Raw genomic sequence first — 26,473 nt, forward strand, 5'->3', positions numbered from 1 at the left:
TCCACATGAGGGTGAATCATCCTTCCAGCGGGAGAAAGTGAGTCAGAAGGAAAGCTCTTTGCCGAGGCCCATTATGGGCCCGTCTCCCTGCCCTTTTGCCCGGGAGTGGAATATCCACTCTTGATAATGACACGGTACAGATGGGAATAATTAAAGAAGAAGAAGCCGGCCTCCATTCCAGCTCCACCCACCCCTCGCGGGCTTCGCTTCTCGTTTTGCGCTGGAGCGCGGCTGATCCGGCCGAGAACAAATTGGAAAGGCAGAGAGTTTTATATTTTTAACAAGGCACCCGCCACCTTGGTTTGCGCTTTTAAAAGTCAACTAAGTCATCTTGTAAAAAAAACCACGGAAGTGATCCAGCGGGAAGGGTTTGGAAACTAGAGATCGGACCTGTGCTTGGCCTTAGAGTCAAAAGCTGGTCTCTGCCTCTTGGCTTCCAAACACCAATTCTACTTTCAAAGTGGTTTAATGGGAGGAAAGGACTGCCTTCTTTGAGTAGGGTTGCCAACCTCCAGGTTCTAGCTGGAGATCTGCTGCTATTTCAACGGCTCTCCAGCCGATACAGAACAGTTAACCTGGAGAAAATGGCTGCTTTGGCAATTGGACTCTATGGCATTGAAGTCCCTCCCCCAAACCCCACCCTCCTCAGGCTCTACCCGAAAAAGCTCCCGCTGGTGGTAAAGAGGGACCTGGCAACCCTATCTTTGAGGCAGTAGTTTGGTGAAGAGGCTGAGCCTTCTCGTTTAGGGCTGCTCATGATGGGCGATTTGTATTTATTTAGTATATTTATATCCAGCACTTCCCCCAAGAAACTCGGAACAGTGTGCATAGTTCTGCTTTCATGCTCTCCTCACAACCATCCTGTAAGGTAGGTATGAGAGAGAGATTGGCCCAAAGCCACCGGCACCCAGTGATCTTTGACTGCAGGGATTTGAACTTGGGTCTCCCCGCCCGTAGCCAGTGATCCCCACTGTGTTGTCTGTGGTTTCCGAGTTCTGCATCCAGAGCAATATCATAGGACATGGCAAGGCAGTGTTCTGTCTCTGGGGCTTTTCTTTTTATCTCAAATTATCTTAGTTTTTTTTTTTTATTTTAATTTAATTTAGTTGACCTTAGCTGTAGTCCTCTGCTTTTTATTCTGCTTCATCCGGTTTTTTTTTCTTGTTTGTCTCCTCTTTTTAATCTCTGTTTTGTAGACTCAGTGTTAAAGTCTCCCTTCCCACCCCTGTAGGAGATGGGCACGGTAGGAGTGCCCTGTGGTTTCTATGTAGGTTTGCCAACCTCCAGGTGGGTCTTGGAGGTCTCCTGCAATTACAACTCATCTCTAGAAGACCGAGATCAGTTCCCCTGGAAAAAGTGGCAGCTTTGGAGGGTGGATTCTGCGGCATCACATCCCTGCTGAGCTCCCTCCCCTCTACGGTTGCCATGGGCTGCTGGGGGCAGGAGATCCCCTGCCCCCAGTGGGCCTAGGTTAGCTAGGGTTGCCAGGTCCCTCTTCACCACTGGCGGGAGGTCTTTGGGGCGAAGCCTGAGGAGGGCGGGGTTTGGGGAGTGACTTCAATACCATAGAGTCCAATTGCCAAAGCGGCCATTTTCTCCAGGGGAACAGATCTCTATCGGCTGGAGATCAGTTGTAATAGCATGAGCTCTCCAGCTAGTACCTGGAGGTTGGCAACCCTATATGGACCTCAGAGGCCCAATGATCTGATTCAGCATAAGGCAGCTTTAAGTATGTTCAAATTTTGTTCGTCTTGAGTGTGCCGCTGGATTCATTTGATTTCACAGCCTGAGGAGGTTTCACAGCCTACCTCGTTCTCCCGCATGTGTGATGATGACTCAGCGTTGGTTCCAAATAAGTGGTAGCAATTTGGGCTTCTGGACCTGGCTCTCCTGGCAGCCGAAGGGTTGCGTGTGTTTAACAGCCCCACCCGCTGGCCATCACCATGCAGGCATGGTTGGAGAAGAGCTGTGGCTGAGGGGGATCTGTGCTGTGTATGCAGGAGGTCCCAGGTTCAATCCCCAGCATGTCCATTTAAAAAAGGCCAGGTGATAGATGATGCGAAAGACCTCAGCCTGAGACCCTGGAGCGACACTGCCAGTCTATGTAGGCAATACCGACCTTGATGGAGCAAGGGTCTGACTCAGTATAAAGCAGCTTTGTGCTGAGGTTCACTGGTAGAGAATCTGCTTTGCCTTTAGAAGGTCCCAGGCTCAAGCCCTGGTAAATCTCATTAGAAGCAGGGTTGCCAGCCTCCAGGTGGTGGCTGGAGACCTCCCAGAATTACAACTGGTCTCCAAATGACAGAGATCAGTTCCCCTGGAGAAAATGGCTGCTCTGGAAGGTGGACTCTATGGCATTGTACACCACTGAGGTCCCTCCCCTTCACAAACCCCACCCTCATAGAATAGAATCATAGAGTTGGAAGGGACCACCAGGGTCATCTAGTCCAACCCCCTGCACAATGGAGAAAATTCACAACTACTCCCCACACCCCAGTGACCCCCTACTCCATGCCCAGAAGATGGCCAAAAAAAAACCCTCCAGGATCCCTGGCCAATCTGGCCTGGAGGAAAATTGCTTCCTGACCCCAAAGTGGTGATTGGCATTACCCTGGGCATGTAAGAAAGGGCCACAAGAGCCAAACACTGATGCAACCCTTCCTGCCCTCCCTCTCATGATCTGCCTAAGGTCACAGAATCAGCATTGCTGACAGATGGCCGTCTAGCCTCTGCTTAAAAACCTCCAGGGAAGGAGCACTTACCACCTCCCAAGGAAGCCTGTTCTACTGAGAAACTGCTCTAACAGTTAGAAAATTCTTCCTAATGTCTAGACAGAAACTCTTTTGATTGAATTTCAACCTGTTGGTTCCAGTCCGACCTTCTGGGGCAACAGAAAACAACTTGGCACCATCCTCTATGTGACAGCCCTTCGAATACTTGAAAGAACTTAAGAACATAAGAAAAGCCCTGCTGGACCAGGCCAAGTCCCATCAAGTCCAGCTTGAAGATGGCTGTCATATCACTTCTTGGTCATCTCCAAGCTCCTTCAACTTTTCTTCATAGGATTCGGTCTCCAGATGACAGAGATCAGTTCCCCAGACTTCAACCCTGAAACCCCCTGGAATTTCCCAACCCTGTGCTGCATGGGAAACAGCCTTTTGCTTCAAAAGCAGGCCATGAAAAGACATGGGTCCATTGTTCAAGAAGAAGAAAAAGAAGAGTTGTTGTTTTTTATGCCGACTTTCTCTACGACTTAAGGGAGACTCAAACCAGCTTACAATCGCTTCCCCTTCCTCTCCCCACAACAGACACCCTGTGAGGTAGGTGGGGCTGAGAGAGCTCTAATAGAGCTGTAATTTTCCCAAGGTCACCCAGCTGGCTTTGTGAGTAGGAGCAGGGAAACCAACCCAGTTCACTAGATTAGCCTCTGCAGCTCATGCGGAGGAGCTGGGAATCAAACCCGGTTCTCCAGATCAGAGTCCACCACTCCAAACCACCACTCTTAACCACTGCACCACGCTGTTCAGAGAAAGAACGTCTGAAATCGTGAGCTGAATGAGTTCACTGGATCCCAGGTTAAAATCTCAAATCTTTACCAGTCCACAGAATGGGCAATAGTAAGTGGTACGAAGGGAAGAATAAGACGAATAGTTGGTTTTTATCCGCCGAGTTTCTCTACCACTTAAGAATCAAACCAGCTTACAATCACCTTCCCTTCCCCTCCCCACAACAGAAACCCTGGGAGGTAGGTGAGGCTGAGAGAGCTCTAAGAGAGCTGTGACTAGCCCAAGGTCACCCAGCTGGCTTTATGTGGAGGAGTGGGGAAACCAACTCGGTTCACCAGATTAGCCTCTGCCGCTCAGGTGGAGAAGTGGGGAATCAAACCCGGCTCTCCAGATTAGAGTACACCGCTCCAAACCACCACTCTTAGTCACTACACCACGCTCCAATGCCTGCCAACCAACCCTCTTTGATCTTCTCCTGCAACGTGGGGAGGTTTGGGCAAGCACAATCCTTGCTGAGCTCATGTCCAACACCAGAAGTGAACACCCTAGAACAAACCCTGAGAAGACAGGTCGATCCCCACAGTAAGTCGGGATTCAAAGTCTAGTCTCCTCTACCCTCCTGGTCGTAGCCTCGCCAGTGCTGACGATACAGCAACGTGAATCAAAATATAATCACATATGTGGAAACAGAGAATCTAGGTCAGGAACTGGTCTTGCCAGTAGGCGAAAGAAGAAATCCCTCCTTTGCTAAGCATTCCTCAGATCCAGGCTGACGCAAGGACATCTGTCAGGGCCGTTTATCTTCTGTGGAATCTCAGACATCCAACCGGGCCTCTGTGATTCATCAGGAACATAGCCGACATTCCCAGCTTTGCAGACTTCGGGTTGCCAAAACATGCTTCTCCCTCCATGCCCAAATTAAAACCCAAAGCACAGTTGACTTTCAGGCCCAAAGGGCACTGCAGGGTTGCCAACCTCCAGGTGGGGTTCTGGAGTTCTCCTGGAATTACAACTGACCTCCAGACTACAGAGATCAGCTCCCCCATGGAGGAAATAGCAGCTTCAGAGGGTGGACTCTATGGTATACCATTGATTCTAAGTGAAATCCCTCCCTCCTTCTCCAGGCACTGACTCCAAATCCCTGGATGGAAAACATATATAGGGTAGGGTTGCCAGCACCAGGTTGGGAAATACTTGGAGATTTTGGGGGTGGGGCCTGAGGAGCATGAGTTTTGGGGAGGGGAGAGATGTCAATGGGGTGTAATGCCATACAGTCCACCTTCCAAAACCATTTTTTCCAGCGGAGCTGATCTGTCACCTGGAGATCAGTTGTAATCCCAGGTAATCTCCAGCTACCACCTGCAGATTGACAACTCTAATGAGGGGGCTTTGAAAGCAGAGACATCAGGGGCTGTGGTGTCTTGAATGCTGTATTGTCACTTGGGGGGGGGACCATGAAGTGACATTGAGGCACAGAAGATGCTGACTATGTTTATTTTGTTCCAGCTGCCGCTTGCAGTGGGCAACCAGGGCTGCTGGTGGAAGGTTGTTTATGCGTGGGTACTTTCTCTCACATTCATCCCCCCATCTGTCTCCGTTGTTCCTTGGAGTTATGCATGAGTTTTCCCTCCATTAGAAATGACCTCGCTGCCAGCCCTCACAAATCCCGGGACTTCCCGCTCTTCTGCTAACCCGATTCTTCCCTCTCCCCTGAGCTCAGCCCAGGTGAAATCCCCATGCATAAGGCAAAGCACTGGACATGCAAGCTTAGTTTTGCTCACAGCTAGTTACAAAGCAGCATGTCCAGAGGCGGGGACTGAAATACTTCCTGCTTCCTTGAAGCTCTTTCTGAGCAGAAAAAAGGCTTTTTAAAACCTAAGCTTAGATTTCTCCCCCCTTCTTTTCAGATTGCTCCGTTGTTGTTGTTTTGTTCTTAAAATGCTTTTTTATGTGGCAACTGAGTTTGGGGGGGAGGAACTTTTCTCTCACTACAGCCAATTACAAAGCAGCATTTCAAGGGGCGGGGATTCAAATACTTCCTGATTTGAGCTTGGAAACTGCTGGTGCATAGACTTTTAACAGGAAAGAGTGGGTTCAGCGAGCAACGAACTTCAGGTAAAACTCCCATGCATAAGCAATCATAGAGGGAGGCCTAGCAGCCCTAATTCTATGGCTCTGGCCATTAGAAGTCTTTAAAGTTGGATCTTCCCTCATCATATAGGACGAGCGGATGTTTAACAGCAAGAGCTGCAGAAGAAGTGGAAGGAATTTTCCTCCCAGGCTCTCTTTGCTATCTGCATCCTCTTGGTGAGAGAGGGTTGCCAACCTCTAGGTGGTGGCTTAGATCCCCTGAGATTTCCACTGGTCTCTGGGTTACGGAGATCAGTTCTCCTGGACAAAATGGCTGTGTTAGGGGGTGGACTCTGTCCCTTCTCTCCCCAAATCCTGCCCTCCCCAGGCTGCATCCCCCAAATCTTCAGGTATTTCCCAACCTAGAGTTGGCTGGTGGTGGTGATAGCGTTGTCAACCTCCAGGTGGTAGCTGGAGATCTCCTGGGATTACAACTGATCTCCAGGCAACAGAGATCAGCCCATCTGGAGAAAATGGCCTTTGAAGTCCCTCACCTGGTGTGGGGAGAAAAGGTGTGAATGCGGAAGGAAGTTTTCCTTTGAGATTAGCAATCTACACATCAAAGGGATAGTGCCAGAGCAGTAGAGAGTGGGATGCATGAGGTGCTGACCTATCTATATCCCTAACTCTCTGTTAGTCCCCCTCTGTAGTCTGTGGTTAAGAGACATAAGAACATAAGAAAGGCCCTGCTGGATCAGACCAAGGTCCCTCAAGTCCAGCAGTCTGTTCACACAGTGGCCAACCAGGTGCTACAAGAAGCCTACTTCTTCAGATGCATGAAAAAAAAGAAACCATTTAGGAAATTGTGTGTGTGTGTAAAGTGCCTTCAAGTCGCAGCCGACTTATGGCGACTCCTTTTTGGGTTTTCATGGCAAGAGACTAACAGAGGTGGTTTGCCAGTGCCTTCTTCTGCACAGCAACGCTGGACTTCCTTGGTGGTGTCCCATCCAAATACTAACCAGGGCTGACCCTGCTTAGCTTCTGAGATCTGACAAGATCAGTCTAGCCTGGGCCATCCAGGTCAGGGCATTTAGGAAATTATCCCCCCTTTTAAAGCCCAGTAAATGAGCAGCCATCACTACGTCCTGTGGCAGAGAGTTCCAGAAGTTAATTAACACTTTAAGTGATGAAGCGCTTCCTTCTGCTATGTGCAATAGGAGTGGTAAGCCATGACCACTTAAAATGCACTGATTGCCACCCTCCAGGTGGGGTCTGGAGAGCTCCCAAAATGACAACAGATCTCCAGACATGAGCTCCCCTGGAGAAAATGGTTGTTTCGGAGACTAGACTCTGTGGCATTACATCCTGCTCATGTCCCTTCCCCTTTTCAAACCCCACCCTCCCCAGGCTCCACCCCCAAATGTCCAAGAATTTGCCAGCCTGGAGTTGGCAACCTTAGCATGGCTTTATAATATTTTTTTTTAAAATTGCTTCATCTCACAACGGCAGTAACCTGGGCCCTGGAGAAAAGGTTAGATTAGGAATAACTTATATGGAGGAAAAAATAGGGTTGCCACCGTTTTCACCGGGCATGCTTCTGCACTTTTACATCTGTGCCAAAAAACCTCCCACAAAAACCGAAAAACAAAAGGTGGCAACCATACCAGCATCAAGGCACCTTGCACAGGGTGTCCCATGCAGGCGCTCACTAGTGTAGCTTCACGCTGTGCCTTCCATGCCAGCTCTGAGACAGCACAGTTCCAAAAACTTCAAAAGGATGCTTTGCGACAGAAATGCCACCTGGTAAATAAGCGCAGGGCTTTGGCTCCCTCTGCTGCTTGTTTGTTATTGTTGCAGAAGATGGTAGGGAAGGACCATTGTTTGAGAAGCTGATGGTTTGCCACTAGGCAGGGATTTCATCGACGGAAACGAACGGCAAAAGTTCTCTTCAGAGCAGGCAAGGCACAGCGGTTACAACTCCAAAGAAGTACAAATGCGCACACATAATTAACGCCTATCTCTGTCTCTTTAATAGGAGCATTTAAAATTCTGTACGTGTGTTATCTGTAGGGTTGCAGAACTCCAGGTACACTTGTGATGCTGTTTGTATGACTGGTTGTGGTTTGCATATTTGTGTAGCTTTATACATTTTGCACTTTGTTTAATCTTTTCGCATCTATGCTGATTTTCAAACCTATGTACAAGCATAGAGGTGCCTATTTCCTACATATGAACTCCAGGTACTAGCTGGAGATCTCCTGCTATGACAACTGATCTCCAGCCGATAGAGATCAGTTCACCTGGAGGAAATGGCCGCTTTGGCCATTGGACTCTATGGCATTGAAGTCCTTCCCCTCCCCAAACCCCGCCCATCTCAGGCTCCGCCCCAAAACCTCCCACCAGTGGTGAAGAGGGACGTAGCAACCCTAATTATCTGCCTATCTTGATGTTGAGATATGGTTGCCAGCTCTGGGTTGGGAAATACCCAGAGATTTCGGGGGTGGAGCCTGGGGAGGGCGGGGTTTGGGGAGGGGAGGGACCTCAGTGGGGAATAATGCCATAGAGTCCACCTTCCAAAGCAGCCATTTTCTCCATGGGAACTGATCTCTGTCTCCTGGAGACCAGTTGTTTACCTCTTGGGTGGTCAGAACTATTATTTGAAAAAAAAAAACTTTCTCATACAGCCCTGACATCTACAAAATTCATATTGAAACCCTGGTTTGACTTAGACTGTCTGGCCACCAAAAATAGTCTAATGGCCCAATTTCAACAGTACAGACTCAGTAATGCTAGCTCAGTTCCCTCAGCATTGAGAACTCATAAAGCAGCAATACGGGAAACTCTTAAAAGAAAAGATGAAAATGACACTGATACTTGGTCTCGGTTGTTCCAAGCCTCTAAATCGAATAACTCCACCCTCTTCTGGAGCCTAACAACTAGGAATGCCAGCCTCCAGGTAGTGGCTGGAGATCTCCCAGAATTACAGCTCATCTCCAGACATCAGGTCCCCTGGAGAAAATGGATGCTTTGGAGGCTGGACTCCTTGGTATTGTACCCCACTTAGGTCCCTGTCCGCCCCAGGCTCCATCCCTAAATCTCCAGATGTTTCCCAGCCTGGATCTGACAACCCTACCCCCACCATCCCCTGCCCATGGGGGACCTGGCAACCCTACTAATAACGGGTGAACTCCACAGAGACCTTCAGCTGAAACGCTCAACTGAGCTTTGATTCTCGAAAGCTCATGCCCCCCCCCAACTTGAATCTAGTGAAGGAGTAGGAGTTGGTTTTTATACGCCGACTTTCTCTACCACATGCCCCCCCCAACTTGAATCTAGTGAAGGAGTAGGAGTTGGTTTTTATACGCCGACTTTCTCTACCACGTAAGGGAGACTCAAACCGGCTTACAATCACCTTCCCCTCCCCACAACAGACATCCTGTGAGGTAGGTGGGGCTGAGAGAGCTCTAAGAGAGCTGTGACCAGCTCAAGGTCACCCAGCTGGCTTCATGTGTAGGAGCAGGGAAACAAACCCGGTTCTCCAGATCAGAGTCCACTGCTCCAAACCACCACTCATAACCACTACACCATGCTGGCTCTCAAATAGTGTTGCTTGGAGTTGTAGGAGTGTGTATTCACCATATTTGCATTTTAAGTACCCCTACAACTGTGGATGAACAATTTAACTACTTTGGGGGAAGAGGCTATTTGCAATTAGAGGAATGGCTAGACTAAATGACAAGAGGTGGGGGGATAATTGGTTTAGAACACTTCAGGACTGATTTGTGGCACTGATGTTCCTGGTATGTTTTTGCAGCTGCTGAATGAAACCTGCTTTAGGAGAATGCCGCAAATCATCTCAGCAATACAGCGGCACCTCTCTCTAGTTAATCTAGGGAGATTAACTATAATCTAAGTATTTCAATTTCTCACTCTTCTTTTTCTATACACTTTAATGAGGCAGAAAGTAAATACACATGGCAAGTAATGAAAGGTTCTTTTGGGGCTTATTATTTAACATATTCATGTCTCACACTTTTTAAAACTCTCACGTCCCCAAAGGTAAGTTGCATAATATAACACTTAAGTCTACCAGTAGCCGATTAATCATGGAATCATAGAGTTGGAAGGGGCCATACAGGCCATCTAGCCCAACCCCCTGCTTAATGCAGGATCAGCATCCCTGACAAGTGTTTGTCCAGCCTCTCCTTAAAGACTGCCAGGGAGGGGGGAGCTCACCACCACCCTAGGTAGCTGATTCCACCGTCGAACAACTTTGACTGTAAAAATGTTTTTCCTAATATCCAGCCGGTACCTTTCCGCCCTCAATTTAAACCTATTATTGTGAGTCCTATCCTCTGCTGCCAACAGGAACAGCTCCCTGCCCTCCTCTAAGTGACAGCCCTTCGAATGCTTAGAGAGCAATCATGTCCCCCATCAACCTCCTCCTCTCCAGACTGAACATTCCCAGCTCCCTCAGCCTTTTCTCGAAGGGCTTGGCCTTCAGGCCCCTGATCATCCTCGTCACTTTTCTCTGCACCTGCTCGATTCTGTCCACATCTTTTTGCAGTGAGACCTCCAGTACTGCACACAATATTCCAGGTGAGGCCTGACCAATGCAGTGTACAGCAGAACTATGGTATTAACAAAATAGAGAGCTCTATAAAGAGTCCATTGCAGAGAAGAGAGTTAAAGTACTTTTGCAGCAGGTAACAACAGGCAAAAAAAAATTCTCTTGGAAACAAGAATCTTAGATAATGACTGGAGCCTGGAGGCAAAGGTGCCCTGACCTGGAGGGTACAGGGTAGACCGATCTGATCACAGAGGTTAAGCAGGGTGGTCCCTGGTTAGTATTTGGATGGGAGACCACCAAGGAATTTCAAGGTCACTATGCAGAGGAAGGCAATGGCAATCCACCTCTGAACGTCTTGCATTGAAACCCCCTATGTGGTCGCCATAAGCCAACTGCAACGGAAAAGAGTCATTTGTCTAACTTTCTATTCGTTTGTGGCAGACATAATAAAAAAAGGAGTCTCAAAACTGGCCACCAGCTTCAGGACTTACAGTGCCCAAAATGAAGGGAACTGGAACTTCCTGGCCCATGTTATTTCCAGACCCCACCCCAAGTATATGCACAAGGCTTAGGGTTCTCTGTTTATGGCAGGCATAACTCATCAGAGATAAAGCTAGGCATCTCAAAATTGGCCACCAGCTTCAGGATGACGGTGGGACTTCAGTATGTGTGTGTGTGTGTGCTAAGTGCCATCAAGTTGCTGCTGACTCATGGCTCCCTATGAATTACTGGACTCCAATCTTTCTCTACCACTTAAAGGAGAATCAAACTGGCTTACAATCACCTTCCCTTCCCACAAAAGACACCCTGTGAGGTAGGTGGAGCTGAGAGAGCTGTGACTGGCCCAAGTTCACCCAGCTGGCTTCACGTGTAGGAGTGGGGAACCAAATCCAGTTCAGCAGATTAGCATCTGCTGCTCATGTAGAGGAGCGGGGAATCAAACCCGGTTCTCCAGATCAGACTCCACCCCTCCAAACCACTGCTCTTAACCACTACACCAAGCTGGCTCCCTAGAGTCCACCCTCCAAAGCATCCATTTTCTCTAGGAGTAGAAAAGAGCAAGAGTCCAGTAGCACCTTAAAGACTACTAGATTTTCTGACAGGGTATGTATGACCTTTTGTGAGTCGCAGCTCGCTTCTTCAGATACAGCTGGAATGTGAGTCCCATCTTTCCTTAAGGAGAAAAGAGTGAATTCAGACACCCAATGGCAACAGCATGTGAATGTCAATAGCAGGTAAATGATATTAGCAGGGGTGATTGGATTAGGTGTGACATGCAGAAGAGTAGTAGGCGTGGAGAAATCAGCACTGGTAATGAGAAAGGAATCTTACACTACAGCAGATCTTGCCACTGAACTCTGCAGGTGGTTGGTTGGCCCTGGTTAGTACTTGGATCAGAGACCAGCAAGGAAGCCCAGGGTTGAAATGCAGAGGCAGGCGATGGCAAACCACCTGTGAAAGTCTGATGCCATGAAAATCCTATGGGGTCACCATAAATCGGCTGTGACTTGATGGCACTTTCCACCACTGTTTTGCCCTAACTTAGATGGCCCAGGCTAGCTTGACCTCGTCAGATCTCAGAAGCTAAGCAGGTTGGCCGGGGGTCCTGATTAGTATTTGAATGGGAAACCACCAAGGAAGTCCAGGGTTGCTACGCAGAGGAAAGCAATCTCTTGCCTTGAAAACCCCTTACAGGTCTGAAACTTGAAAGGAAAGTTTTATCATTGGAATCATATTGCAAACGCACAGGAACCTTGCTGGAAAGAGAAAGCTGGCAACTCCATTCACCTCAATGGCTTGTGACTGAACTTGCAAATGCACAGGAACCTTGCTGGAACAAGAATACTGGCAACCCTGCCCACATCAATGGCTTGTGACTGAGCTTGCAAATGCACATGTACCATGCTGGAATGAGAAAGCTGGCCACCCCATTCACCCCCATGGCTTCCAGTGCTCCTGAAGTACAATCTGTGCAGAAATGTACAGTGGCGTGTCTGCCTGGTTAGGGGCTTGACAGAGAAGGATCAGCTAATCACTGTGTGTGCATGTGTTAAGTGCTGTCAAGTCGCTTCCAACTCACGGCGACCTTATGAATCAATGTCCTCCAAAACATCCTGTCTTTGACAGCCTTGCTCAGGTCTTGCAAAGTGAGGGCCGTGGCTTCCTATATAGAGTCAATCCATCTCTTGTTGGGTCTTCCTCTTTTCCTGCTGCCTTCAACTTTTCCTAGCATGACTGTCTTTTCCAGTGACTCTTGTCTTCTCATAATGTGTCCAAAGTACAATTTTAGCTTCTAGGTCAGTTCAGGCTTGATTTGATCTATGACCCACTGATTTGTTTTTTTTGGGCGGTCCATGGTATCCGTAACACCCTCCTCCAACACATTTCAAAGGAGTCTACTATCTTCCTATCAGCTTTCTTCAATTTCCAGCTTTCACACCCAGACATAATATTGGGGAATACGATGGCATGAAATAACTTGATCTCAGTGGCCAGTGACACATCCTTACACTTCAGAATCTTTTCTAGCTCCTTCATGGCTGCCCTTCCCAATCTCAATCTCCTTCTGATTTCTTGGCTGCAGTCTCCCTTTTGGTTGATGGAATAGAAAGTTTGGAACAATTTCCTCATTGTCAACCTTAATGTTGAGTAATTCTCCTGTAGTCATTACTTTTGTCTTCTTGGATGTTCAGCTGTAGTCCTTTAGGTTTTTTTAGGTTTGCATATTTTAGGGACTTTTGATGATGCTCTATGAAAGGATGTGTATATATAATAATAGGGAATAAGATGGCATGAGTTAATTTGACCTTGGTATCCCTACACTTCAGAATTTTTTCTAGGTCCTTCATGGCTGCCCTTCCCAGGTTCCTTCTAATTTCTTGGCTGCAGTCTCCCTTCTGGTTGATGATGGAGCCCTCACTGTCTACCCAGGGCTGGTGCCAGTCATTTTTGCACCCCAGGCAAGGCTAACTACTTGTGCCTCCCCCCTTGCTAACCAATTTCCAAAAACATGTCTTGTAGGAAAAAAACAACAACACAAAACTTTTTTCTGAGAAGTTGTAATTCATTATATTCCATAGCACTGCTGTGGTACTTAACTTAAACTAAAAAATAAATAGTCAGTTGCATCCCCCCCCAAATAAATGAATCTGTTTAAAACGGTGCCTCTTGGGCCAGTTAAGAACGTAAGAAAAGGCATGCTGGATCAGACCAAGGCCCATCAAGTCCAGCAGTCTGTTCACACAGTGGCCAACCAGGGGCCTCCAGGAAGCCCACAAACAAGACGGCTGCAGCAGCAGCATCCTGCCTGCGTTCCGCAGCACTTAATATATTCGGCATGCTCCTCTGATCCATGGATAGCCCTCTCCTCCACGAATGTGTCCCCTCTTAAGAAAAGCCATGCTGGATCAGACCAAGGTCAATCAAGTCCAGCAGTCTGTTCACACAGGGGCCAACCAGGTGCCTCTAGGAAGCCCATAAACAAGACAGCTGCAGCAGCAGCATTGTCCTGCCTGTGTTCCCCAGCACCTAATATAATAGGCATGCTCCTCTGATCCTGGAGAGAATAGGTATGCAGCATGACTAGTATCCATTCTGACTAGTAACCATGGATAGCCCTTTCCTCCATGAACATGTCCACTCCCCTCTTAAAGCCTTTCAAGAACATAAGATAAGAAAGGGCCCTGCTGCATCAGACCAAGGCCCATCAAGTCCAGCAGTCTGTTCACACAGTGGCCAACCAGGGGCCTCCAGGAAGCCCATAAACAAGACAGCTGCAGCAGGACCGTCCTGCCTTTGTTCCAAAGCACCTAATATATTCGACATGCTCCTCTGATGCTGGAGAGAATAGGTATGCGTCATGACTAGTATTCATTTTGACTAGTAGCCATGGACAGCCCTCTCTCCTCCATGAACATGTCCATTCCCCTCTTAAAGCCCTCCAAGCTGGCAGCCATCCCCACACCCTGGGGCAGGGAGTTCCACAGTTTTAACTCTGCGTTGCGTGAAGAAATCCCTCCTTTCATCTGGTTTTGAATCTCCCGCCCTCCAGCTTCAGCAGAGGCCCCCCCGCGTTCTGGCATTACGGTAGAGGGAGGAAAACCTCTCCCTGCCGGCTCTCTCCAAACCGCGCCTAATTTCGCAGGCCTCGGCCCTGCCTCCCCTCAGCCGCCGCCGCCGCCTCCCGCGCCCCTGTGAGGCCCGCGCCCTGGGCCGCAGCCTCGTCGGCCCCGGGTCCGCCTGGGGGACCAATCCCGGCCGGGACGCTCGGCGCCGCCCCCGCCGCCGACTCGAGGGAGGCGGGAGGCGCGGCTAGGCCCGTCCAGGCCTCGCGAGAAGGGGGCGGCCTCTGAGGCGAGCCGGCGCTCCTCCTCCGCCCCGGCGAGGCCTGCGGGGAGGCGGAGGCGGCAGGGGAGCCGCGGCCGGGCCCGCTTTCTCTCCCCCTCACGGGCGGCGAAGGCGACCCTGCGGGCCAAGATGCCGGGGGGCGGCGGCGGCGGCGCCGTCGGGCGGGTTTGCGCCGCGTGCGGCGGCCGCGAGATCGAGGTGGACTCGGCGCGGGGCGACGCGGTGTGCACCGGCTGCGGCTCCGTGCTGGAGGACAACATCATCGTCTCCGAGGTGCAGTTCGTGGAGAACAGCGGCGGCGGCTCCTCGGCCGTGGGGCAGTTCGTCTCCCTCGACGGTGAGCGGGGGCCGGGGGGGGGAGGGGGGAGGCCTGCCTCGCAGGGGGGGCGGGAGGGCGAGGGGGACGCCCCCGAGCGGCGCGTGGGGCTGAGCCGGGGGAAATAATACTGTTCATTGGGTGCCTTAGGAAAAAAAATTCGCCTTTTATACCCGTCATCAGAAGGAAAAAGTTTATGTATGTATGCACGTGTAGGTCAATAGGTACAGGTTTATTGCCTAGAGTGCCTACAATCAGGTAGACACAGTCAAGTCAGGTTCAACAAGAAAACAGTTAAAATCAAGTAAAAAAAAATAAATTTAAATCAAATACAAATGTTGGGCATAGCGTCCGGCTAACATGGCTGTTGGCATGGTCTGAAATGTGTATGTATGTGTATGTATTTGTGTGTGTGTGTGTGTGTGTGTGTGTGTGTGTGTATATATATATATATATATATATATACATACATATACACACACACACACACACACACACATCCGCATACATACACATTACATATACGTACATGTATATACACACATACATACACATATATACGCACACATATATATACACATGCGCACATACATATGTGTATTTATGTCTCTGTGTGTGTGTGTGTGTATATACACACACATATATATACATACACATATATACGTATATATACACACACACACATATATACATATATACACACACACACACACTTGTTTATTTATCTATAAGAATTCATAACAAATATTTAGCCCTCAACCATTAGTGCTGTAATTATAGTTTTGCTGTTTTTTTTCTTTTTGTTGTTGTCCTGCTTGCTTTATATTTTGGTGTTCCTGTGTTCGTGAACTGTGATTGTATTTATTTCTATTAATAATTTTTTTTTAAAAAAAATCTCCTTCATAGAATAGAATCACAGAGTGGGAAGGGAACCACCAGCCTAGTACAACCCCCTGCGCAATGCAGGGAATTCACAACTGCCTCCTCCCCCCACACCCCCAGTGACCCCTACTCCGTGCCCAGAAGATGGCCAAGATGCCCTTCTTTCTCATCATCTGCTTAAGGTCTTCCTTTAAGGAGAACCGTAGCAATAAGCTGCACTTCTGTCTGCAGCTTAGAACATAAGAAAGGCTCTGCTGGATCAGACCAAGGCCCATCAAGTCCAGCAGTCTGTTCACGCAGTGGCCAACCAGGTGCCTCTAGGAAGCCCCCAAACAAGACAACTAAAGGTAAAGGTCCACTGTGCAAGCACCGGGTCATTTCTGACCCATGGGGTGACGTCACATCCCGACGTTTCCAAGGCAGACTTTGCAGGGTGGTTTGCCAGACAACTGCAGCAGCATTGTCCTGCCTGTGTTCCACAGCACCCCTGATCCTGGAGGGAATAGGTCTCTAGCTTAGCGCGTAAGGACATAAGAAAAGCCACGGTGGATCATGCTGAAAAGCCAAGGTCCATCCAATCCAGCAGTATATTCAGCCTAACCTACCTCACAGGGCTATTGGAAGGATAAATTGGAGAACAACCATATATGCTTCCCATGGCTGCTTAGAGGAAGGGTAAGATAAAGAGGTACTACATTGATAGACAGGTAGGCCCATCATAAGAACATAAGAAAGGCCATGCTGGATCAGACCAAGGTCCATCATGTCCAGCAGTCTGTTCTCACAGTGGCCAACCAGGGGCCTCTAGGAAGCCCCCAAACAAGACGGCTGCAGCAGCAGCATTGTCCTGCCTGTGTTCCAATGCACCTAGTATAATAGGCATGCTCCTCTGATACTGGAGAGAATAGGGATGCATCATGACTAGTATTCATTTTGACTAGTAGCCATGGATATCGCTCTCCTCCATGAACATGTCCACTCCCCTCTTAAAGCCTTCCAAGTTGGCACCACATCCTTTAACACATCACTACATCCTTTGCACAATTTAACTATGCGTTGTGTGAAGAAACACTTCTGTTTGTCTCTTTTGAATCTCTCACCCTCCAACTTAAGCAGATTACCCTCACAACAACCCTGCAAGGTGGGGGAGAGGGAAGAGACTGACTGAAGGCCACCCTGGGAATTTGAACCCGGGTCTTCCTGATCCTTGTGTAGCATGTTAACCAGTATGCCACACTGGCTCTGTGTTGGTGCATTGGAATAACCCTGGTTGCTGTATCACATGTTCTAGATCTGGCTCCCTGGCGATAAGTTGCTCCTCCGTTGTACCCTCACAACAACCCTGTGAGGTAGGGGGGGAGACTGGCTGAAAACCACCCTGGGAATTTGAACCCAGGTCTTCTGGATCGTTGTTAACCAGTATACCACACTGGCTCTGTGTTGGTGCAATGGAATATCCCTGGTCGCTGCACCACATGTTCTAGATCTGGCTCCCTGGCGATAAGCTGCTCCTCTGTTGTACTGGAGATGCTGGGGTTGAACCGGAAATCTGCGTGCGTAGCAGATATAAGTAAACAGTTTGTTTAAAAGTCGCCAAGGAGGTTTTACAGAAGGTGCCATTAAAATGTACCAATGAGTTAGACAGCCAGCTTGGTGTAGTGGCTAAGGTGTCAGACTAGGATCTGGGAAACCCAGGTTTGAATCCCCACTCTACCATGGAAATGTGCTGGGGGACCTTGGGCCAACTACTAACAGGGCTGACCCTGCTTAACTTCCGAGATCTGACGAGATCAGGCTAGCCTGGGCCATTCAGGTCAGGGCAATAAATGCCATAGCAATTTAAAAAAAATATTATGTTTTACTATTATGTTTACTCAACTGACATACCATTTCTTATTGATCAAGCTCAAAGGCCTTCCAGAAAAAGCAGCTATTTGAATCTAACGTGAAGCCCTTTGGGGAAGCTGCCAGTCATGGGTTCTTTGGGATGGAGTTCCAAAGCAGGGAACAGTGGCTGAAAAAGCCCTCCCTGGGTTCTTATCAAATGTTGATGGTATGACCTTAGGCAGATCTTGGGAGGGAGGGCATCTTGGCCATCTTCTGGGCATGGAGTATGGGTCACTGTGGGTGTGTGGGGGAGGTAGTTGTGAATTTCCTGCATGGTGCAGGGGGTTGGACTAGATGACCCTGGTGATCCCTTCCAACTCTATGATTCTATTCTAACGAGCTCTGATAAGGTTGATTTCTGAAGGAAAGCTCCCTGGGCTGACCTCAAATCTCACATCTGTTGATATGGGTGGAGGTGATCCTTGGTACTCTAGGCCTACGCCACTTAGGGCTTTCAAAACCAGAACCTTGTATTAAGCTCGGAAACCGATTCCCTTACTTACCGGTACTTTATTTATAGTCCGTCTTTTTTGCTGAGGCTCAAGACGAATCACCCAATTAAAAATAGTGTAATAGAAATAGTGTAAGGCACACAGCAAAACAATGCAGTAAAACAATAGATTACAAAATTAGGGAATGCAATAGAAATCTGTATAATACATATATTAAAGTAGGATAATATGGTATAATACATAGAATTAACAAACAGTGCAGTGAAGACTGCCTAGGATTCCACTGGCAATAGCCACGGTCCTCTTCCGTTTAGAAAAATGCCCTCTTGAACAATTCTGTTTTACGCATTCTGTGGAATGACTGAAATGTGGATAGGCCATTCCACCAGGTGGATGCCACAACCAAAAAGTCATAGATACTTGCCTTGTTATTGTCACTTTGGATGGTGCCTGTAAGGACCCTAAAGTGCTGCTTTTTGAACCAGTTGAACCAGTTCTAAACTGTCTCCAAGGGCAGTCTCATGTAGACAGTGTTACAGTAGTCAAGCCTGGACGTTTCCCTGGTGTGTGTGACTGCAGCCAGGTCAGTTTTCTTCAGGGAAGGTTGCAGTTGGTGAATCAGCTTCATTTGGTAAAGGGTACTCTGCCACTGAACCGTGGTCTTACCCCAGCTGTCTGCAGTACTACAAGGATGTACTAGCTTCACCTTTTTGGTCCTGCCAGTCTGGTACATTCAGGTGCAGGGTGCTCCCTCCCTCTGCACCCTGTCCCCCTCTTTTTGCAGTCAAATCACAGCTGACTTATGGCAACCCTGTAGGATTTTCAAGGCGAGAGATGAATAGAGGTAGTTCTGCCATTGCTTGCCAGGTCAGGACCTGTACTCCCTACTATCTATCACAATTTTTATATTGATGTAGTAAGAAGCCCCGTGGTGCAGAGTGGTAAGCTGCAATACTGCAATCCAAGCTCTGCTCACGACCTGAGTTCGATCCCGATGGAAATTGGTTTCAGGTAGCCGGCTCAAGGTTGACTCAGCCTTCCATCCTTCCGAGGTCGGTAAAATGAGTACCCATCTTGCTGGGGGTAAAGGGAAGATGACTGGGGAAGGCACTGGCAAACCACCCCATAAACAAAGTCTTCCTCGTAAACGTCGGGATGTGACATCACCCCATGGGTCAGGAATGACCCGGTGCTTGCACCAGGGACCTTTACCTTTTTTTAGTAATGCTTTTATATGATGTTACTCGCTCTGAGCCGGCTTTGGTGGGGGAGGGCAGGTTATAAATCACTAAATAAATAAATCCCCCTCATTTCCCCGCACTTCTTACCCTATGCCACCCTTCGACTCACAATACTCTACCTTTCCCTAGGTCAGATGGCTGAGGCCAGTAGTGTAGAGGAACGTGAGACCATTTGATGGAGGCAAAAACACTGTGAATGTCGAGGAAGAGAGGATGTGTTGGTAGAAGAAGGGTAGAAGAAGAGTTGGTTTTTATATGCCGACTTTCTGTACCACTTAAGGAAGAATCAAACCGACTTACAATCACCATCCCCTTCCCACAACAGACACCCTGTGAGGCAGGTGGGGCTGAGAGGGTGTGACTAGCCCAAGGTCACCCAGCTGACTTCATGTGCAGGAGTGGGGAAACCAACCCAGTTCACCAGATTAGCCTCCGCCGCTCATGTGGAGGAGTGGGGAATCCAACCCGGTTCTCCGGATCAGAGTCCACTGCTTCCAAAGCACTGCTCTTAACCACTACACCACACTGGCTCCGTAAGGAGTGGAGGAAAGGGACAAGGTCAGGGACTGAAGGGCATCCAGTGCCCGTGCTGGGGGGGGCTGAAGTTCATCTGGAATAAGCTGGAGTGGTATTTGGTGATGGAGGAAGGGACTTCGTGGCACGGTTTTGATGCCCTGGGGGCTGAATGTCAGTGATAAGGAGCAGCAGGTAGTAAAGAAGCATGACGCAAACTGGTGGTGGAGGTGTGTCGTTTAGGGTCATTTAGGGTTAAATGGGGGGTTTTTTGCTGTCAAGTCACATCTGACTTAAGGTGACCCTGTAGGGTTTTCAAGGCAATAGACATTCAGAGGTGGTTTGCCATTGCTGCCTCTGCATAGCATCCCTGGGCTTACCTTGTTGATCTCCCATCCAAGTACGAACCAGGGCCGACCCTGCTTAGCTTCCAGCCTCTGGCAAGATCGGGCTAGCCTGGGCCATCCAGGTCAAGGTGGTGTCAGGTCCCGGGCGGGGCTAGGAGGCTAGGTAGTCGTGCGGTCCAAGGTCGAGTCAGTGGAGATCAAAACAGGAGTCCAAACGGAGTTCCAGGAGGTCGGAGAAAGGGTCAGGAGCCAAAGTGGATGCGAAGCAGTCCAGAAACTGAATCGTTGCTTCCACAGAGAAACCTCCGAACAGCCTGGAATATATGGATCTCTTGTGGTGCACTCCTTTGCCCCACTAATTACCTAGCCTGGCTCCTGTCAGTATTCAGGGCTTTGTGTTCGCCTGTACTCCCGTGCATTCCTGCCTAGCTACAGGTGGGGGTGATTCTACCAGCTGCAGCTGTCTCTCCTCCTCATTACTCATGCTAGGAGTGGGGGCTTCAGCCTTTGATAGAGACCATTTGCTAACTTCCGAGGAGGTAGAGGGATCAGCCTCTGCCGCCAACTCATCCGGGAGCTCTGTCTGTTCAGTGTCCTGGTCCCTGCTGACCACGACAGGTGGACAACAAGTGGTGTGCCTTTGCCTGCCTCTGTATAGCAACCCTGGACTTCCTTGGTGGTCTCCCATCCAAGTACTAACCAGGGCCAACCTTGCTGATCTTCTGAGATCTGACGAGATCAATCTAGTCTGCACTATATGCCGTAGTTCATGGAGGGAATTACCCTGGCTTTGAGGATCACACTGAAGCAGCAGAGGATGCGAGAGAGGCCCTTGAGTGGATATTTCCAGATGGGTATCTGTGTTAGTAAGGAGCCCCGTGGCGCAGAGTGGTAAACTGCAGTACTGCAGTTGAAAGCTTTGCTCACGACCTGAGTTCGATCCCAATGAAAGTTGGTTTTAGGTAGCTGGCTCAAGGTTGACTCAGCCTTCCATCCTTCCGAGGTCGGTAAAATGATTACCCAGCTTGCTGGGGTTAAAGGGAAGATGACTGGGGAAGGCGCTGGCAAACCACCCCGCAAACAAAGTCTGCCTAGTAAACGTTGGGATGTGACGTCACCCCATGGGTCAGGAATGACCCGGTGCTTGCACAGCTGAGTAGTCTGTAGCAGCAAAGTAAGACAGGTGATCAGAGCCAACGTAGTGTAGTGGTTAAGAGTGGTGGTTTGGAGTGGTGGATTCTGATCTGGAGAACCGGGTTTGATTCCCCACTCCTCCACATGAGCGGCAGAGGCTAATCTGGTGAACTGGATTTGTTTCCCCACTCCTTGGGCTAGTCACAGCTCTCTTAGAGCTCTCTCAGCCCCACCTACCTCACAGGGTGTCTGTTGTGGGGAGGGGAAGGGAAGGTGATTGTAAGCCGGTTTGATTCTTCCTTAAGTGGCAGACAAAGTCGACATATAAAAACCAACTCTTCTTCTTCATGTCAAAGACTTAACAAAACTGGTTCCAGCAGAAGCTTTTGTGAGTCAGAGCTCACTTCATCAAAGGCATAAACTTTCTCAAGGAAGCTTATGCTGGAAAGAAATGTTGTTGGTTCTCCAGGTGCCACTGGACTCCTCCTGTCTGATTCTGAGTCAAAAATAAGGTCGCAAATGCAGGTGTTGATGGGGCGGGGAGACTTATATGGGCTGATGGGGAGATGCAGAGCTTGAGTTTTGTAGGGTGAGTATTTGGGGGAGGGGGATGGTGTAACTTTTTGTGAGATCAGATAAGGAGGGCATCAAGTGACAGATGCAGAAAAGAGCAACCAAAATGGTCAGGAGGCTGGAGCAATTGCCCTGTTAGGATTGCTTAAAACACTTAGGGCTGCTTAACCTAGAAAAAAAGCGAGTAAGGGGAGACAGACCTGACCTGGATAGCCCACTCTAGCCCAATCTTGTCAGATCTCGGAAGCTAAGCAGGGTTGGTCCAGGTCAGTACTTGGATGGGGGACCACCAAGAAAGAACAGGGTCGCAATGCAGAGGCAGTCAGTGGCAAACCACTGTTGAATGCCTCTTGCCTTGAAATCCCGATGGGTTGCCATACAGGGAGAAGCTTTTCTCCTAGAATCCAAGGTCATCTACTAAAGCTGAAGGATGGGCGATTCAGGACAAACACAAGGAAGTAGTTCTTCATGCAGCATGTATAGGGTTGCCACCTCCGGGTTGGGAAATACCTGGAGATTTTTGGGACGGAGCCTGAGGAAGGCAGGGTTTGGGGAGAGGCTTCAATGCCATAGAGTCCAGTTGCCAAAGTGGCCATTTTCTCCAGGTGAACTGATCTCTATTGGCTGGATATCAGTTGTGATAGCAGGAGATCTCCAGCTACCACCTGGAGGTTAACAAAGCCTGCAAAATATGAGATTGTGCTGTAAGAGAAAGTATAACAAAAAGAAACATAAGGACATAAAAAGGCTATGCTGGATCAGACCAAGGTCCATCAAGTCCAGCAGTTTGTTCACACAGTAGCCAAACAGGTGCTTCTGGGAAGCTCACAAACAAGACAACTGCAGCAGCATTATCCTGCCTGTGTTCCAAAGTACCTAATATAATAGACATGCTCCTCTAATACGAGAGAGAATAGGTATGCATCATGACTAGTATCCATTTTGACTAGTAGCCATGAGTAGCCCTCTCCTCCATGAACATGTCCACTCCCCTCTTAAAGCCTTTCAATTTGGCAGCCATCCCCAGATCCTGGGGCAGTGAGTTCCACAATTTAACTGCGCGTTGTGTGAAGAAATACTTCCTTTTATCTGTTTTGAATCTCTCACCCTCCAGCTTCAGCAGAGGACCCCGCATCCTAGTATTATGAGAGAGCGAAAACCTTCTCCCTGTCCAGTGGATATCATGACAACATGCTTTTGCCTATTTTGCATTTAATAAGTTTTCGGTTTGTTAATGCGGGTGTCAGTTGCCAAAACAGAAAGGTCTTGGATCCCACTGAAATGCTCAGGAATGCCAAAAACATATTAAATGCAAAATAGGTACCTTGTGGAATGGTACTGTCTCATTACGCATGTGAAGGATTGCTTCATCATGCAACCCTTCCATGCATTGTGAATTTGTAGTGTCTCTTTCAAGTACAGGATGTAGTTCATGGTTAGTGCTGTTTCTTAGGTAAAGGTGGAAGCACCAGGTCATTATTGACCCATGGGTGACGTCACATCACAACCCACGGGGTGGTTTGCCATCGCCTTCCCCTGTTGTTTACACTTGACCCCCAGCAAGGTGGGTACTCATTTTACCAACCTTGGAAGGATGGAAGGCTGAGTCAGCCTTTTGTCGGCTACCTGAAACTGACGTCTGTCGGGATTGAACTCGGGTCGTGAGCAGAGCTTGGACTGCAGTACTGCAGCTTACCACTCTGTGCCATGGGGCTGTTTCTTGGGTGTGATTCATCTTTTGTTGGGTCTTCCTCTTTTCCTGCTGCCTTCCACTTTTCCTAGCATGATTGTCTTTTCCAGCGACTCTTGTCTTCTCATAATGTGTCCAAAGTATGACAGCCTCAGTTTAGTCATTTTAGCTTCTAGGATCAGTTCAGGCTTGATTTGATCTATAACCCACTGATGTGTTTTTTTTGGCAGTCCACAGAATCCGTAACACTCTCCTCCAACACCACATTTCAAAGGAGTCTACTATCTTCCTATCAGCTTTCTTCATTGTCCAGCTTTCACACCCATACGTACTAATAGGGAATACCCTGGCATGAATTAACTTGATCTTGGTCGCCAGTGACACATACTTACACTTCAGAATCTTTTTCTAGCTCCTTCATGGCTGCCCTTCCCAGTCTCAACCTCCTTCTGATTTCTTGGTTGCAGTCTCCCTTTCGGTTGATGATGGAGCCAAGGACTAGAAAGAAACAATTTCAATTTACTCATTGTCAACCTTAACATTGAGTAATTCTCCTGTAGTCATTACTTTTGTCTTCTTGGATGTTCAGCTGTAGTCCTGTTTTCTTAGGTTTGCATATTTTAGGGACTCTTGATGACGCTCTAGGGGAGAATGCAGGAAAAGATGGAGCAGATGCTCCGAGCACCTTTGTGCAAAGGTGGTATCGTTCAACAGGCTCGTTTTGTTTGATCTTGGAGATCACTGGAGGGGATGTAAGGGAGAAGGCTGGTGTTGAGCCATGGGGAGTCCAAGGAAAGGACTTTCTAAAAAAAAAAAGCCCTGCTTTTAATTGGGCCTGAAAGGCTACAGGAGGCCAGCGTGAGTTCTGGCACAGCAGCCCACCATCCCACTGTGTGCCTGTGTTTCAGCCTACGAACATCAAATCACAGAGCTGGAAGGGATGAAAAAGCCGTCTAGTCAAAGCCCTGTTCCAGAGGTGGGACTGATCATGCATTCCTATGCAACTTATGGGGAGCCAGTGTGGCTTGGTGGTTAAGAGCGGTGGTTTGGAGCAATGGACTGTGACCTGGAGAACCGGGTTTGTTTCCCCACTCCTCCACATGAGCAGCGGAGGCTAATCTGGTGAACTGGATTTGTTTCCCCATTCCCACACATGAAGCGAGCTGGGTGACCTTGGGCTAGTCTCTCTCATCCTCACCTACCTCATCTGCAGGTAACTTCGTCAAACACTGTACTTCATCTGCAGGTAACACGAATCAGCTCAAAAGCAATCCCATGTAAGCCATGTAAGAAGGAGGTAGTGGAAGGGATAGTACTGCTTCAAAGTATAGTATAGGTGCCACCCTGCAAATGAGCAAAATCAATGACTGCCCATACATGTGTATTCTCTGTTGTGGCCCCTACCTTATGGAACGGCCTGCCTGAGCGGATCAGGAAGGTTTCCACTTCTGCAAACTATGCAAAACTAGAAGGGACCATGGTTCAGTGGTAGAGCATCTGCTTGGCATGTAGAAGGTCCCAGGTTCAATCCCCGGCATTTCCTGTTAAAGGGACTAGGCAGGTAGGTGATGTGAAAGACCCCTGCCTGCGACCCTGGAGAGCCGCTGCCGGTCTGAGTAGTCAACACTGATTTTGATGGACTGATGGTCTGATTCAGTATAAGGCAGCTTCATGTGTTCATGTGATCAGAGCAGTGGTCCGTCTAGTATAGCATCCTGTCCCACGCAGTGGGCAACCAGTTCCTCTGGTGGGTCAACAACAGAGCATAGAGGCTGAGGCCTCCCCTGGGTGTTTCTGACATTGGGATTCAGAGTTTTATTGCTTTTGGATGTGGAGGTTCCCTTTAGCCACTATGGCTAGTAACCACTGATAGATCTGCCCCTCTCTCTTCCATAAATCTGTCTAATCTCCTTTTAAAGCTGTCTATGCCTGTGGCCATCACTGCATCCTCTGGTAGCAATTTCCACATTTTAATCACTTGTGTAAGGAAGTATTTCCTTTGGGGAGAAGGAGAATGGACATGTTCATGGAGGAGAGGGCTACTCATGGCTACTAGTAAAAATGGCTACTAGTCATGATGCATAACTATTTTCTCCAGGATCAGAAGAGCATGCGTATTATATTAGGTGCTGTGGAACCCAGGTAGGATGGTGCTGCTGCAGCTATCTTGTTTGGGGGCTTCCTAGAGGCACCTGGTTGGCCACTGTGTGAACAGACTGCTGGACTTGATGGGCCTTGGACTGATCCAGCATAGCCTTTCTTATGTTTAAGATGGCTTTTTCTTCACTGGTGGTTGCTGAAAAAGCCAAAACAGACAGTTTCTACTGAAGGTTCTGAAATCAGTGGAGATATTGGGAGAGGGCAGGGAGGGGAAATCTCAGTCAATCTGCCCTGCTGTCTGTCGCTTCCCAAGACCCCCCAGCCGTTTCTTGGTGCTCTGTTTTCCCCTCAGTCGATTTGACCTTTGCCTTGGCTGTCCCTGCTGAGCAATTCTACAGTGTTGATTGATTGACTTAATCCATTTATTTCTCCCCAATGGGGATCCAAAGCAGCTTACATCCTTCTCCTCTCTTCCATTTTGTCCTCACAGCATCCCTGTGAGGTAGGTTAGGCTGAGCAAGTGTGATTGGCCTAAGGTTACTCAGCAAACTTCCATGGCACAAGGGGGGATTCAAACCTGTGTCTCCAAGATACTAGTCTGACGCTGTTAATCACTACACCACACAGGCTCTCAGTACCATGTTGTGTCCAAGAAACGTAGCCTACCAGCTTCAGAGTTCATTTGCTCATAAGTGGTATGCTTTAAAATTACGATCTTGCCTGTTATTTACATGTTTGCTTCCTGTTTGTTTGTTGTTTTGTTTTATTGTGTCTGTTTTTCTGCTTCCTGTTCATTTATAAGCACCTTATAATCATATATTATGATTTTGCTTTCTTCACTCTTG

At 48.5% G+C, this 26,473-nt stretch overlaps 2 protein-coding genes across 2 annotated transcripts in view; both read left to right on the forward strand.

The window, feature by feature from the left end:
- PPP1R36 (protein phosphatase 1 regulatory subunit 36) overlaps positions 1 to 14,498 on the forward strand; it is a 57,731-nt gene extending 43,233 nt beyond the window's left edge. The window contains 1 exon segment of the mRNA XM_056851231.1: positions 14,291 to 14,498. Coding sequence (XP_056707209.1) covers positions 14,291 to 14,498 — 208 coding nt within the window.
- Positions 14,499 to 14,622: 124 nt separating this feature from the next.
- BRF1 (BRF1 RNA polymerase III transcription initiation factor subunit) overlaps positions 14,623 to 26,473 on the forward strand; it is a 237,084-nt gene continuing 225,233 nt past the window's right edge. Inside the window, exon 1 of the mRNA XM_056851232.1 lies at positions 14,623 to 14,830. Within this exon, the coding sequence (XP_056707210.1) occupies positions 14,623 to 14,830 (208 nt within the window). The remainder of the gene's footprint in view (positions 14,831 to 26,473) is intronic.

Source organism: Euleptes europaea, chromosome 6 (genome assembly GCF_029931775.1).
Source record: "Euleptes europaea isolate rEulEur1 chromosome 6, rEulEur1.hap1, whole genome shotgun sequence".
Classification (NCBI taxonomy): domain Eukaryota; kingdom Metazoa; phylum Chordata; class Lepidosauria; order Squamata; family Sphaerodactylidae; genus Euleptes; species Euleptes europaea.